At 41.4% G+C, this 13,817-nt stretch overlaps 1 protein-coding gene across 2 annotated transcripts in view; it reads right to left on the reverse strand.

Annotated features, from left to right (window-relative positions):
* ASB2 (ankyrin repeat and SOCS box containing 2) overlaps nt 1-13,817 on the reverse strand; it is a 39,860-nt gene that overhangs the window by 6,080 nt on the left and 19,963 nt on the right. For both annotated transcript variants that reach the window (XM_048854370.2, XM_048854369.2), the window contains 2 exons: nt 12,535-12,706; nt 5,506-6,067 (listed from right to left, as the gene is read on the reverse strand). In XM_048854370.2, the coding sequence (XP_048710327.1) occupies nt 5,506-6,067; nt 12,535-12,706 (734 nt within the window). The remainder of the gene's footprint in view (nt 1-5,505; nt 6,068-12,534; nt 12,707-13,817) is intronic.

Here is a 13,817-nt window from a genome sequence, read left to right on the forward strand (position 1 = left end):
CTTTCCCTGGATACCAGCAGAGCATCTGCTTTAAAGTCAGAACAACCTTAGGCTCTATCACCCTTAGCATGTTCCCTTTCTTTTCTTTGGGATCCTAGTCTGGGGAAAGTCTGAGGTAGCAGTTGGCAGGGTAGGCAGTGCAGGGGCACAGGACTTCAACGAGGAAGGATGACGCCTCCAGTAGATTCCCTGACATCTTCAGGTTTGTGGGGCAGCTGAACTCCTGGCTAAGGAACAGTCTGGTGGAGATGCTACAAGATAAACCACATGGAGCTTTTGCTTCACTATGTAGGTTATTCTGTGTCAAAAAACAAACTGGGCCTAATATGGGGCCTAAAGCCTGCCGTCCCCCTTACTTTCTCCTGAAGCAGGAAAAACTCGTTGTCAATGGAAGCTGGTGGGCGCTCAGCACCTTTGAATATCAGGCCACTCATTTAGGTGTCTAAATACAATCTTAGAAGCCTGACTTTCAGCACCCATTTAAAAAATATGGCCTATCTTTCTACATAAATCCAACCCCATCCTTCTGTTTCTTTTAGGGGGCCATGTCATGATCATCACCAAAGTATCTGACTGTTTTCCAAGTGTCATAAATATAAAGGGAAGGGTAAACCCCTTTTAAAATCCCTTCTGGCCAGAGGAAAAATCCTCTCACCTGTAAAGGGTTAAGAAGCTAAAGGTAACCTCGCTGGCACCTGACCAAAATGACCAACGAGGAGACAAGATACTTTCAAAAGCTGGGAGGAGGGAGAGAAACAAAGGGTCTGGGTCTGTCTGTATGCTGCTTTTGCCAGGGACAGAACAGGAATGGAGTCTTAGAACTTTTAGTAAGTAATCTAGCTAGGTATGTGTTAGATTATGATTTCTTTAAATGGCTGAGAAAAGAACTGTGCTGAATAGAATGACTATCCCTGTCTGTGTGTCTTTTTTGTAACTTAAGGTTTTGCCTAGAGGGATTCTCTATGTTTTGAATCTAATTACCCTGTAAGGTATCTACCATCCTGATTTTACAGAGGTGATTCCTTTACTTCTATTAAAAGTTTTCTTGTAAGAAAACTGAATGCTTTTTCATTGCCCTAAGATCCAAGGGTTTGGGTCTGTGGTCACCTGTGCAAATTGGTGAGGATTTTTACCAAACCTTCCCCAGGAAGTGGGGTGCAAGGGTTGGGAGGATTTTGGGGGGAAAGACGTGTCCAAACTACATTTCCCAGTAAACCCAGTTAAAGTTTGGTGGTGGCAGTGGAAATTCCAAGGGCAAAGGGTAAAATTAATTTGTACGTTGGGGAAGTTTTAACCTAAGCTGGTAAAAGTAAGCTTAGGAGGTTTTAATGCAGGTCCCCACATCTGTACCCTAGAGTTCAGAGTGGGGAAGGAACCTTGACAAGTAAATTAGATCTGTGTTGCAAGGTCCCCAGTAGACTTCAGTGGGTCTCCTGCTCTTCTGGTTATAAGAAGTTCTGTTTGGGCTATATGGGCCTGATTTTCCTACTCCTTACCCGTGGTATTGGCATTCACACCTGCCTAAAGGGAGCACAAAGTGAGTGTAAAGTGCTACCACATCCAAATGGCAGCACTTTATACCCACTTTGTCCAGGTTTAAATGATGACACACAGTGCAAGACAATGCAGAAGCAGATCCTGTGTCTAATGGTATTCTTCTTCTTTTCTCTGGCAGCCATCCTCTCTGCATATACACAGACTACATTCAAACACTCATCAAATAAACTAACAGAAAATGTTCGGGGGGGGAACCACAGAGTGCAACCCTAGGAAATGTGAGTGTTACAGAAACAAAATTACACTGGGGCTGGTATAGCTCTGGACTTTTCCACTCCAGTCTTGTCACTCAGGTTCCTTAATTTGGCAGAGAGCAAAGCTACACTGAGTTGATTAAACTCAAACCTAATTTGATGGTGTCCAGTTTGCAAATTAATCCTAGTTCTGCAGTTTCTTGTTGGAGTCTGTTTTTGAAGGTTTTTTGTTCAAGAATTACCACTTTTAAGTCTGTTATTGAGTGTCCAGAGAGACTGAAGTGTTCACCTACTGGTTTTTGAATGTTACAATTCTTGATGTCTGATTTGTGTCCATGTACATTGGTCAAACCGGACAGTCTCTATGCAAAAGAATAAATGAATAATTTGCAAACTGGACACCATCGAAATAGGCCTGAATAAAGACTGGGGGTGGATGGGTCACTACAAAAAGTAATTTTCCCTCCGTTGATACTTACACCTTCTTGTCAACTGTTGGAAATGGGCGACGTCCACCACGATTGCATTGGCCTCGTTAGCACTTCAAAAGTAATTTTCCCTCCCTTGGTATTCACCCCTTCTCATCAACTGTTGAGAATAGGCCACTTCCATCTTAATTAAATTGGCTCGTTAGCTGACCCCCCCACTTGGTAAGGCAACTCCCATCTTTTCATGTGCTATAATATATATTCTGCTTACTGTTTTTTTCACTCCATGCATCTGATGAAGTGGGTTGTAGCCCACGAAAGCTTATGCCCAAATAAATTTGTTAGTCTCTAAGGTGCCACAAGGACTCCTCGTTGTTTCTCCCTAATCCAGTCTCCCAAGAGATGAGGCCTTGCCATGTCCAATTATGCATGTCAAGCCAGGCCTACAAAAGGTCCTCTTGTGGCATTACAATAAATTACTCTTCATCTTCATATTTCCAACATTCTAATTCTCAATACGTGAATTGAGAAGAAACCAATTGTTTCCTTTTTACATAGGTAAATGGAAGATTTTATGGAATCATGAACTAATATATTTGTAGACTGATCTCCCTATCCTAATGTTCATAGAAGTCTTAAGTACTGTAGACTGGAACAATAAACTTTAGCAACAATAGTAATAGTATGAAGTGATAAGAAAAGGAGTACTTGTGGCACCTTAGAGACTAACCAATTTATTTGAGCATGAGCTTTCGTGAGCTACAGCTCACTTCAAGTGATGTACTTTTCAGTTCATCTTCCGATATCTAGTTATCTTTTCTGGCTAAAGATTAATAATTCAGATCTATTATCAGCTGTTGGTCTGTAAACAGTTATTGGTGAAAAGTCTGGGATGTCTGTAATTTCAGGTAATCTCATATGATTGAAATAATGAGTCCATGTATTTTATGAGGAGAAGTTTAATGGTGAAGGTCCCAAATGATCTCCTGGACTTTATTTCAAATTATAAAGGTATTCAAAAATATTAACAAGCTAAACCATATATACCCATCTTCTGTTAAGCAATCCCCTAGTGCCAAGAAGCAAATTTTATAACAAAAAGAGGAAAATGCCTCCTATGCTCAGTTAGAATTAGTTCGACAATGATTTCTCTTTTACTTTAGGCACAGATAGGATTTTACATGACTTTAACTAGCTTTGTCATGTCAAGTTTAAACTGAACAATCTTCAGGGCAGAGGCTTAGTTTTGTGGGACACTATGCACAATTTTAGGCACTATAATAATTATAATATTAGTTGAGACCCAGAATGGGAAATGAGCTATTTACATGGGAACAGTGTCAGCTGGTTCTGAGTGGCTTGGAAATCATAGATGGGTATAAACGAAAACCTTCTTCTGTCCTTAGAATTCTAACCACTACACTTTATGATGAGTTTCATCCGTGTCTTCTGTACTTGATGGGCCCTGTTTTGTTATTTTCTTGAAGAAAACCATGACACACAAGTGATGCCTGCCTCAGTACATCCACTGACAGGCACACGCTTAGTTTGGGACCAGTGTATTGCTATTATGGGTGTACCTTTCCTACATGCTTCAGCAAGGTTTTTCACTCTAGATTTGTCTTGAAGAAAAGATCTTTTTCCAGGAGGAGCTGTGGGGTCCTGCAAGTGCCTTTTGACTCCTGGGGATCCCCTACATGCTTTCCTTTACTATTTTCATCCTCAAAGGCCATTGTTCAGTGACCATACTTCTGGGCACAGAGGGCTGGATGGATTCTCTTCTGACCCCCTTATAAGCTGATACTAAACCAGACAGAATGTGCCCTACAGATCAAGGGGAGCCACTTCTCCCTTGTGACTTTGTGGGGGAAGGGCTGTCACAGGATATCTTATAGGGATGCATGTTGCATTGCAAATTTGGGTGGGGACATTAGCAGATGGCTGAGTGCAAGATAAGAGGATCCTCCCCAACTTCCTTGCCACATATGCACACATTGTGATGCATGGAAATACTGGGGGAGGGGGTTCCCCAGTTGTTCCTACAACAATAGCAACATCTCTCACACTCTCAGAAACTTCACTATCCCTAAAACCCCATTCTTTCTTCAAATGCAATTTACCATTAAAAATAAAAATAATAAAAAATGAATCTGTGCAGGGGAGAAGAAAAAGGAAAGGGATAAAAATCCCTGATTTCAGAATCCTTTGTGGCATTTCTGCCCCAAAGAAGCAAGCAAATAAACAACCCCCCAAACTCCAAAATACATAATTGCTAACTGCTTGACACTGCTTGTTCCATATATGGCCAAAAAAGGCTTTCCATTCAGTGCATATCATTTTGATCATTTTACTTATTAAAATATATTAAAATGTATAATCAGACTTCTCAAAGCAGTCTAGGGGAATCTTTCATTAATGATAGTGGAAGATATGGCTATATCAGAAATCTGGCTAATTTACACAACTGGGCATCTAAATCCCTTCAGTGGATTTGCAAATATCAGCCTATGTGTCTAACTCCCCTACACGGCTTTGAGAACCTCAACTATAATTTACATATATGTGTTGCAAATATTGTGACTCGCACTTTCTCTAATGCTATACATTCAGTAAACCAGATTACTGCAGTTATGAACATTCACTAGGTTACTCTCCCAGCTAGAAGGGCTAGAAACCAAATTTGATTTTAATCAAAAGGGTAGAGTCAAAACATCCACCCTGCTCCAGAAAAGAGCAGCATGGCCCCTCTTGACATAGGCTGGCCTGAGAACCACTGGCACAGACCACTAAAAGAGCACACTCTTTTGGCACACAGTGGAACATTAGAACAATAGACCACACATCATCCAATGGACCATTGGGGGATGAGCCCAATAGAGCACGCAATGGATGTTCAAAGTTTACCAGTAAATTTTTATGAAACATTTTCTATTTTAGACTTTTTCAAAGGCAGATCTCATCTGCCCAAATCCCAGACGAAACAGGGAGTGCTACCTAGCAAGGTAATTTAATTCATGATGGCTCAAATACCAAGGCAAAGAGAGTGGTATCAATGCCTACGTAGGAAGGCTGGTTCTGTGGTTAGAGCACTAGCTGATGATCTGGTTTCAATTCCCAGCTCCACCACAGACTTCCTGTGTGACCTTCAGCAAGTCACTTAGCTTCTCTGTGACACAGTTCTCCATCTGTCAAATGGGGAGAAGAGCCCTGCCCCACTTCATAGGGGTGTTGGGAGGATAATTACATTAAAGAGTGTGAGGGGCTCAGAGACTATGTTAATGGTGGCCATATAAATATCATAGATCAATTAGATTCGTTGGACTTACCTGTACTATGTTTGGCTGTTTGTTCACTGGGGTATCATCCAATCTGTCCCTTCTATGATCCAGCACAGGATGTGGGCCATTTCCATACTGACACTTAAAACAGGAGTCGGCGTCACACCCCATATCCATTAGAAATTTGAGCAGACTGAGGTACTTCATTGAAAACATGATGGTGGCTGGGAAACTAGTGGGATGGCTAGAAATGTACGCATCAATATTTGCCCCGTGGTCTAGAAGCAGCTTCATGGTTTTCAGGCAGCCGTGGCGAATGGAGATTAGCAGGGGGTTGATAAGATCGACGTTGGGGTTGGCGCCAGCTTGCAGCAGCAGCTCTGTGGCGTAGATATTATTGTTAATGACGGCGAAGTAGAGGACGGTGCTGCGCCTGTCCTCGTAGAGCCGGGCTCTCTCGTAGGAGAGGGTGGTGTTCACATCATAGCCGGCCTCAATTAGCTCTTCCAAGATGTCATTGTTGTTGCGCTCTGCCGCAAGATGGAGCGGGCTGATGCCACTGCGCTTGACCCGAGTGCGGCTGGTCACGGGGAGCAGCCTTTTGACTATCCTGCAAGTAGGGGATTCAGTGGATAGCTGTTAGCCTTAGACAATCTACAGCAAATAATAGTGAGACACAGGAGTGAGCCAGCTGCTCATGAAAGTGAAGGATTGATAACACAGGCAGGAGCCGTGTTATCCCCCACAACTCAGCCAGTGCATTTTCATCCTGACAGGGTGGGGTGAGGAGCAGAGGAACTGCCAGACTGGGTCAGACACAACGTCCATGTGGTCCAAGGGGCCTCTGACAATGGCCAACATCAGATGCTTCAGAGGAAGGAGTAAGAACTCAGCAGATGTAGGATAATCTGCCCCCACATTAGGTCTCACCCTAGTCCTTAAAAATTAGGATTAGTTTTGACCCTGAAGCATTTCTGTGCATTGATTTTTCACAATGCTTCAAACGAGAGGGAGAGAGCAAAGCCAGAAGCTCAGTTCTGAGCTCATCTCGGAAGTATATTCAGGTCCAGGATCGAAGCCAGCGTTACACTTCAGGTACCAAATCCAACTCCCTGCACTGGGCACCACTCTGGAGCCCTTCACTCTGTGGGTATGGGGAGGGGCAACTCCATGGGGCTATCGGAGTCAACCCAAGCTGGTCTGGTTGTGATGAGCCAAAAGGACAATTAGGAATTAAAATAAAACAAAGAACCAAAGCCGTTTTCCAGGCAGATTGCCAAGCATTAGCCCAGAGGAAAAAAAATGTACAGCAAAATTATAAACCTCAGTAAACAGGAATTTCTATTGGAAACAACGGTGCTTCCTTAACAACTCAAATAGAGCTGCCATCATCCTACAGCCTTAACAATAAAAGTGTGATGAGTATTAAACATATAATAACAAATCCATGGTTGCTTTTAGGTCTTCATAGTTGTTACTATGGGCACGCAATTTGCAATGAACATTTTATTCAGTGAGTTTAGCCCTTCTTCCTGCTTATAAATCATCTGCAAACAGACAGGAAGGTGGGATTTTTGGTCACGGCGCTAGGCTGAGGCCTCAAGAAATCTGTGCAAGCCACTTAATCTCAGTGCCTCAGTATTGTCCTCTCTAAAATGAGGATAATTAATACTTTCCTCCCACCTCACAGAGTCTGGGTGCGAGCCTGAGCCCGGATTTCTACACAGCAATGAAACAGCCCCACAGCCTGAGCCCTGAGAGCCCAAGCTGGCTTGCATGGGCCAGTCGCGGGTGTCTAGTTGCTGCGTACACTTACCCTGTGAGTCTAAATTCATTGAAGTCTGTGAGGCATTTGGTTACTAATAGTGATGAGCACCACAGAAGAGAAAATCAATAGCAGACTGGGTTTTTTATTAATGTATTCACGCTTCAAACCTGACATACGTTTTCTGTGAACATTCTTCAACCTATGGGTTGCTGGACGCAGCAAGTATTCCCTTGTGCGTTCACTATTTCTAACTCCTTACCTGAGCTCAATCACAGGACACAGTTTCTCTTCTCTGAACTAGACAACCCAACTGTTATAACTTACTGTTGTCCAACAAAGATTTAGTTCATTTGTGAAACAAATTTTGGGATTAAAGTAATCTCCTCATGGGCCTCAAATGTATCTTCCACAAATAGGTGTATGAATACATGAAGGTTTGTAAAGAGTGAATGAAAAGACATTGAATATGATGCAAAAGTCTCCTTAGAAGGGGGTCTAAAGGTGCAAATAATTTTTCACCCAGCTCTAGCAGTCCCCATGCTGCATTGTAGCTATCTGGAATTTTCCAATGGGGGAGGGGAGCAGAATTTAGATTATCCTGTGCCAAAAGCAAAAGCATAAGCCTGTGCCACTTGAGCTAATGAAAAATCTCTGTTAAGTGATAGCAGCATGTGGTCTTTGACACACAGATAAGCAGTGTTGATTCCAGTTCATAGAAGGCACTGCTATATGTACCCGAGAAGCCAACTAGTTCTTCAGAATGTCTCTGAAAAGTGTGCAAGCTTGTTCGGAGATATGGACAACTAACACACTATATCAGATGGCATTAAACTTTAGTTCATTTAATCTTTTCTCTCTTATTTGAACTAGGATAGTTAGGGATGTAAACACTGATTTGGATAAAAACAAGTAATAATAAATAATGGTCATACTGTGGGCAGGATAATTAATAATACTTAGCACTAGAGAAGTTCCTGAGCTAAAGCCGTACGTCAGAACACCCCAGCTTTTGTGTGGTTCAGAATCTGAACCTGCTTCAAATTTCCTATCTGGCCCCCTTCTCTAACAAATCAAGCCAAAATTCCTGATCAAAACACATCTAGCTCTAAACAGATCTAAAACACTGGTCAAAACTTTTTATTTGAGAAACAAATTTTTTTAATTGAAAAAATGCTTTTTTCTGTCAAAATGGTCATCTTCATGGGAAATGTCTGTTTGTGATGACAAAAAAAAAAGATAGTGAGGGTCTGCTGAAAACTCCCAAAATGAAAATTTTTAGCAACACAACCAGAGAAAAATCAGCAAATCAATTGAAAGTTTTCAGTAAAACTGAATTTTTTTTGCCTGACTGGCCAAAATTTTTCTGGTCTCAACAACCAAATGCCAACATTAAAAAAACAAAAACAAAACAAAAAACAAACAAAAAAAACCCCACCACTTTTGGGTCTGGGGCTTTTGACAAAAACCTGAAAAATTTCAGTATAACCATGTATAGTGAAATTTTTTGCTGGGAAATAAAGATTTCCTGACTAGCTCTGCTAAATACCCCCAGAATTTGTGTGTGTTCTGAGAAAATCTAGATCTGAATCTTGTTGCCTGGGTCCATCCCTGCGCAGCAATTATACAGCAGGTGGTGAATAAGTACTAATTAACAACTAACCCATTCCTTCACTCAGCTCTTGAGCCTCCTAAGCCATCATAACTAACAAATAAACAACAAACATTTAAACCCCCTTAGGGTCCATTTAAACCAATTTAGGGCCCAATCCTGCAAGACGTTGGGTGCCTTCTACAAGGTACTGGCCATCTTTAGCTTGACTGCAATGGCAGCTGCTCAGCATATCCCATGATCAGAATATTTACAGGATAAATCCAACTTAATAGTAATTATTATAACTTTTAAAGCATCTGATGATGCCATGTGCTTAGCTGCTCCTGAATGGTGCTAAGCTTCCTCTACTCGGACTAAAATGAGAGTTGGAGACATGCAGAACCTTATATGCCTATTTACATGTTGGACTATGATGTCTCCCATGGCAAGTTTATAGCTACACCATTATTTATATACCTGAAGAAGTTTTGTCTTTATTTAAGGAAAAGATCCAAAGCCTACAGAGGAAATTTCCACCCAGAGCCTTTCTCAAAGCAGAGACTGACCTCATGTAACAAAGATGCTCACCAGAATCCAGGCGATTTGGGTGCTGCTTAGATGGCTATCATCCATCACCAACAAATGCTTCATAATAGCCATAAAAGCAAAAAAAGCACATGCAGCACTGCGATTACACCATGCCAACTGCCAGCATTAGTCATCCCGTGATTTACTGGGTCTTGTTAAGATTTAAGGGTTGCTTTTGTTCTCTTGCTCAAGAAGTGAATGTGCTCAGCCCAGCTCTCTGTATCTGATTGAGAGGGGCCTGAAGAATCCTGAACTCCGAGGGTATTTGAAATCCGTACTTGGCTCTGGATCTGAATTTTGCAAATGTCCCCTCTCTTGCTAAAGTGACAAACCCAAAGCCCAGATCCAAAGCCCCCTGCATGTATTTTAGGATTGGGGATGGGGAACACTAAAATCGGTATCAGGAACCTAATTTTGCAGCTGGAGCCCATCTCTCTTTCTGACCCCAAGGGCTCTGTTCAGCATGACCGTGCCTCCAAAGCTGCAGACTGTACTTCCTATTCAAAGGTGGGGGGTTCTTCCCAGTGAGAGACATCCAAGCAAAGCCAATTACTGCTTTACATGGCCACCCAAGGCCACCTCCTTCACAGGGCCACCCAAGTGCCATACTCACACTGGAAGTGATGCTGGATTCCCCATGGTCCCTACCACCTGACCCTTTCTGCCACCTGGGACCAGGGATGCCTGAACTAGGGACACAGGGAGTGCAGCAGCGCCCCCGGCTTGAAATGGTTTTCATCATATACAGGGTTTTCAGTTTTGTTCAATGGCTTCCAGCACCCCACTATACAAATTGTTCCAATGCCACTGCTGGCTGCATTGCCTCCCAGCTGCTGTAGATAATAGGATACCAATAAAAATGCACCTAGTGATTGACTGCCATCTTTAAAAAATCAAAATAAATCACAAACAAATTCTGCCCTTCTCCACCACCACTCCTGAGCACTGGGAAGAAAGGGGTTAAGTGACCTCTTGCTATGATCATGACACCGATGATACACAATTATGAATTCCATGCCAACAAAATTCATTTTACATTAATATTGACAAGGCATCATTTAAAATAAACAAACACCAAGCAATAAGAGTTGAATGTTGAGCCCTGGGACCACATTCTTGGCTTTTTGACGTTATGAAGCCTCCGTGTTCTGGCAGCAAGTCTGAATGTGGAATTCCTGGAGAATTACATATTAAATCCGCAGGAATATAAAGAGAGGTCACCATGAAGGGTGTTATTATACTGAATACCAAAGGAATTAAGAACGACTGGCCACTTGGGGTAAAGCTTTGTCATCTGGATAAATATTTGATTTTGGCCGCTAAAGAAAGGATACTTTTGTTTCACTTCAGTTCACAGCAGTTATAAACCAAAAAATGTGTTCAACCTTTTAAGTGTGAAGGAACTAAGACTTCTGACTTAATTCTGAACTCATTTGCACTGATGGGAATCAGCAATGACTGGTGAGAGATTTGGATCAGGCCCCTTATTTTGAAAGTGGGGTTGGACTCAAGTTGGAGAGCTTTGGAACTGAAGTTAAACTTGTCCAGGTTTTGGGGGTGTTCAAACTGAGAGGTCTTGTTCAGGTTTAGTATAGGCATTCAGATTCAGAGCCACTTTTCCAGAGTTTAGGAAAGGAGGACTGGAACGGGTTTTTGCTCTGACCCTTTTCTAGTTTAAAATACGTTCGTTTTTAAGAAAATCTCTTTTTAACTTAAACCCCAGAGAGAATTCTGAGTCATGCCAGCAAAAGGCTATAATAGCTACTCCTACTCACATGATAGCAATATATACATCAGTTACATAAATTCACTCCGGGATGCCTCCTAGCACATACAGCCTCCACAACGGTACAGTTACAGAAAATAATAATCCTTATATACATCACAGTAATATGGAGAAGTTTAGTTAATGTCTGCAAAGTGCACGGAGATCTTTGGATAAAAGGCATGGTGTTGTCAAAAAGGTTTGGTTCTTCATGCACTATGAAATGGGAAAAATCCATACACACATTTTGCAGCTGTATTTAGTTTCTGATTCTACTATTTATTTGGGGATTTTCTGGAAAAATTAATAGATCCATAGAATTTAAGGCCAGAGGGAATGATTAGGATCACCTAGTCTGATCTCCTGCATAACTGCATAGATTTCACCAAGTGGTTTCTACAACAAGAGCATATTTTTTAGAATGATATCCAACCTTGGTTTAAACACTTCAAGTGCATTGGTTTTTGGCATTATTTGACTAGCTCTAGTCATTACATGGTTTAATGTGCACATCAGCAAGAATAAACCATGCTAAAATATTGTTGGGCCACACACATCCATCACATCCTATGGTAAGTTGTTCCAATAGTTAATTACTCTCATTATTAAAAATGTGTTTTGTCGAGCTTCAGCTTTCAACCACTGGAACTTGTTATGCCTGTCTGCTAAATTAAAGAGCCATCTATCAGAAGTCTTTTCCCCACTTACAGAAGGTGATCAAATCAATTCTTAACCTTCTCTTGTTTAAACAAAACAGATTGATCTTATTTACACTGTTACTATAATTTATAGCATATTCTGCAGACCTCAGATCATTCTTGTAGCTCTTTTCTGAACTCTTTCCAACTTCTGAACATCCGTTTCGAAGTGCGGACACCAGAACTGGACACAGTATTCCAGCTGTGGTCTCTCTAATGCCATAGAGATTCATTTATCCACTCCTCGCCTGTCATTTATCCACTCCTCGCCTGTCAGCCTCTGAGTTATTGTTCTCTAAAAATGGTGATAAAATCTGAACACACTGAAGAGTTGGGCAGCATGTTCTGCTTCTGAAGGCCCACCACTAATAAGTAATATCTCAGCTGAGGTAGCAGGATCCATCCCTGGTGTGGAAGGGAAGGCCCTATGACTGGCTTATACCATCCCAGCAAACACACCCTTGAGTTTAGTATTTGAAACCCAAACTCTGTGAATATAGGGCCAGTTCCTAGGTGGTATAAATAAGTGTTGTTCTATTGACTTTAATGGAGATATACTGACATAAATATGTGAGTATCTGGGCCATTAATTTAATAAAATATCTGAATTCCTTTCTACAGAGTGAAATGATACAATAAAGTGATTAAAAACACACCAAAAACTTACTCATAGTTGCCTTTTTTGGATGCTATATGAAGAGGTAATAACCCATCCTTATTGGCTTTGTTAGCATCGGCACCTTGGGACAAGAGAAACTCCACCACCTTTTCATGTCCATTTTTACAGGCTTCATAAAGAGCAGAGGCACTATCGCTGGCTTGGGTGTTGATATCAGCTCCTAAGAGCACAAAAAACATTGAAGAGCTAAATGGCTAGAATCAGATGTAACATATTTTGGATCAACATCCCAAGTCTCCATGACTTACCTAAGGTTTCAACTACAAAACTGTCAGTAAGGTCAAGTGATTGCTCATATTTTCCTAGCACTATTTGCTGGGGTGGGGTGAGAATGTGGGCAAGGCAATAAAAGAACAGCTTATGTCTTCTTCACTGTGTTTCTGCTATGAGGTAAATGTTTTCCCCAGTGCTGAGGGACTGAGTGTAACAGGGTAGTCCCTGGGGCCAGCCACTCCACCAAGGACAAACCATTGCATATAAGTGGTAATACACTACATAGGAAGAGAGATTAAACAGCAGTACCCACAGGATAATACCCACAAAGGGTGTCTACAGTTAGATTCTGGTCACGAGCCCAGCCTCACCCTCCCCAGCTTCTTTACCACGGTTAAATATGGTTGAGGAGAAATCATGTTATAACATGGCCTTTTCTTGCCTGCATGGACAGAGAAAGTCCCATGTTATATAACCCTGTGTTGAAGAACCATGTTTTAATCCTTGTGCATATATCCAGGCTAAAAGATGATTCTGTAACATGGTAGGGATTTTGCATTTTATTTTATTTTTTGTATTGACTAGCTCTAGTCATTACATGGTTTAATATGCACACCATCAAGAATAAACCCTGATAAAATATTGTTGGGCCACAACCACGTTGAAATGTAGCTATTTTTGTGGCACAGTTTTAGGACCTGAAAACCTGTGTCAATTTCCAAACTGGGGCTTCGATTGTAATACACAGTGCCACTCTGCCTTCAGACTGCCTAATCTATGGGTATCTTAAAAGAGAATTACAATCCATTGTTTTTCTGCTTCCCAAACTCTGATAAGAAACAAACAAACAAAAAGTACAGCCAATCAGTCTTTTGTTTGGCCGTGAAAACTCCCCGCCAAAGAGAACATTTCCCCCCTAGCTGAAACATCTGTGTTTTGTTTGGCAATTTAAAGATACTGTAGCTCGAAACACCAGGAGAATTTCAATGACAAAACACAAAACAGAGCTACTTTCTTAATGAGAAATAAATGAAATCTTTCTTTTTTATTTATGGCAA

This window comes from Caretta caretta, chromosome 6 (genome assembly GCF_965140235.1).
Source record: "Caretta caretta isolate rCarCar2 chromosome 6, rCarCar1.hap1, whole genome shotgun sequence".
NCBI lineage: Eukaryota > Metazoa > Chordata > Testudines > Cheloniidae > Caretta > Caretta caretta.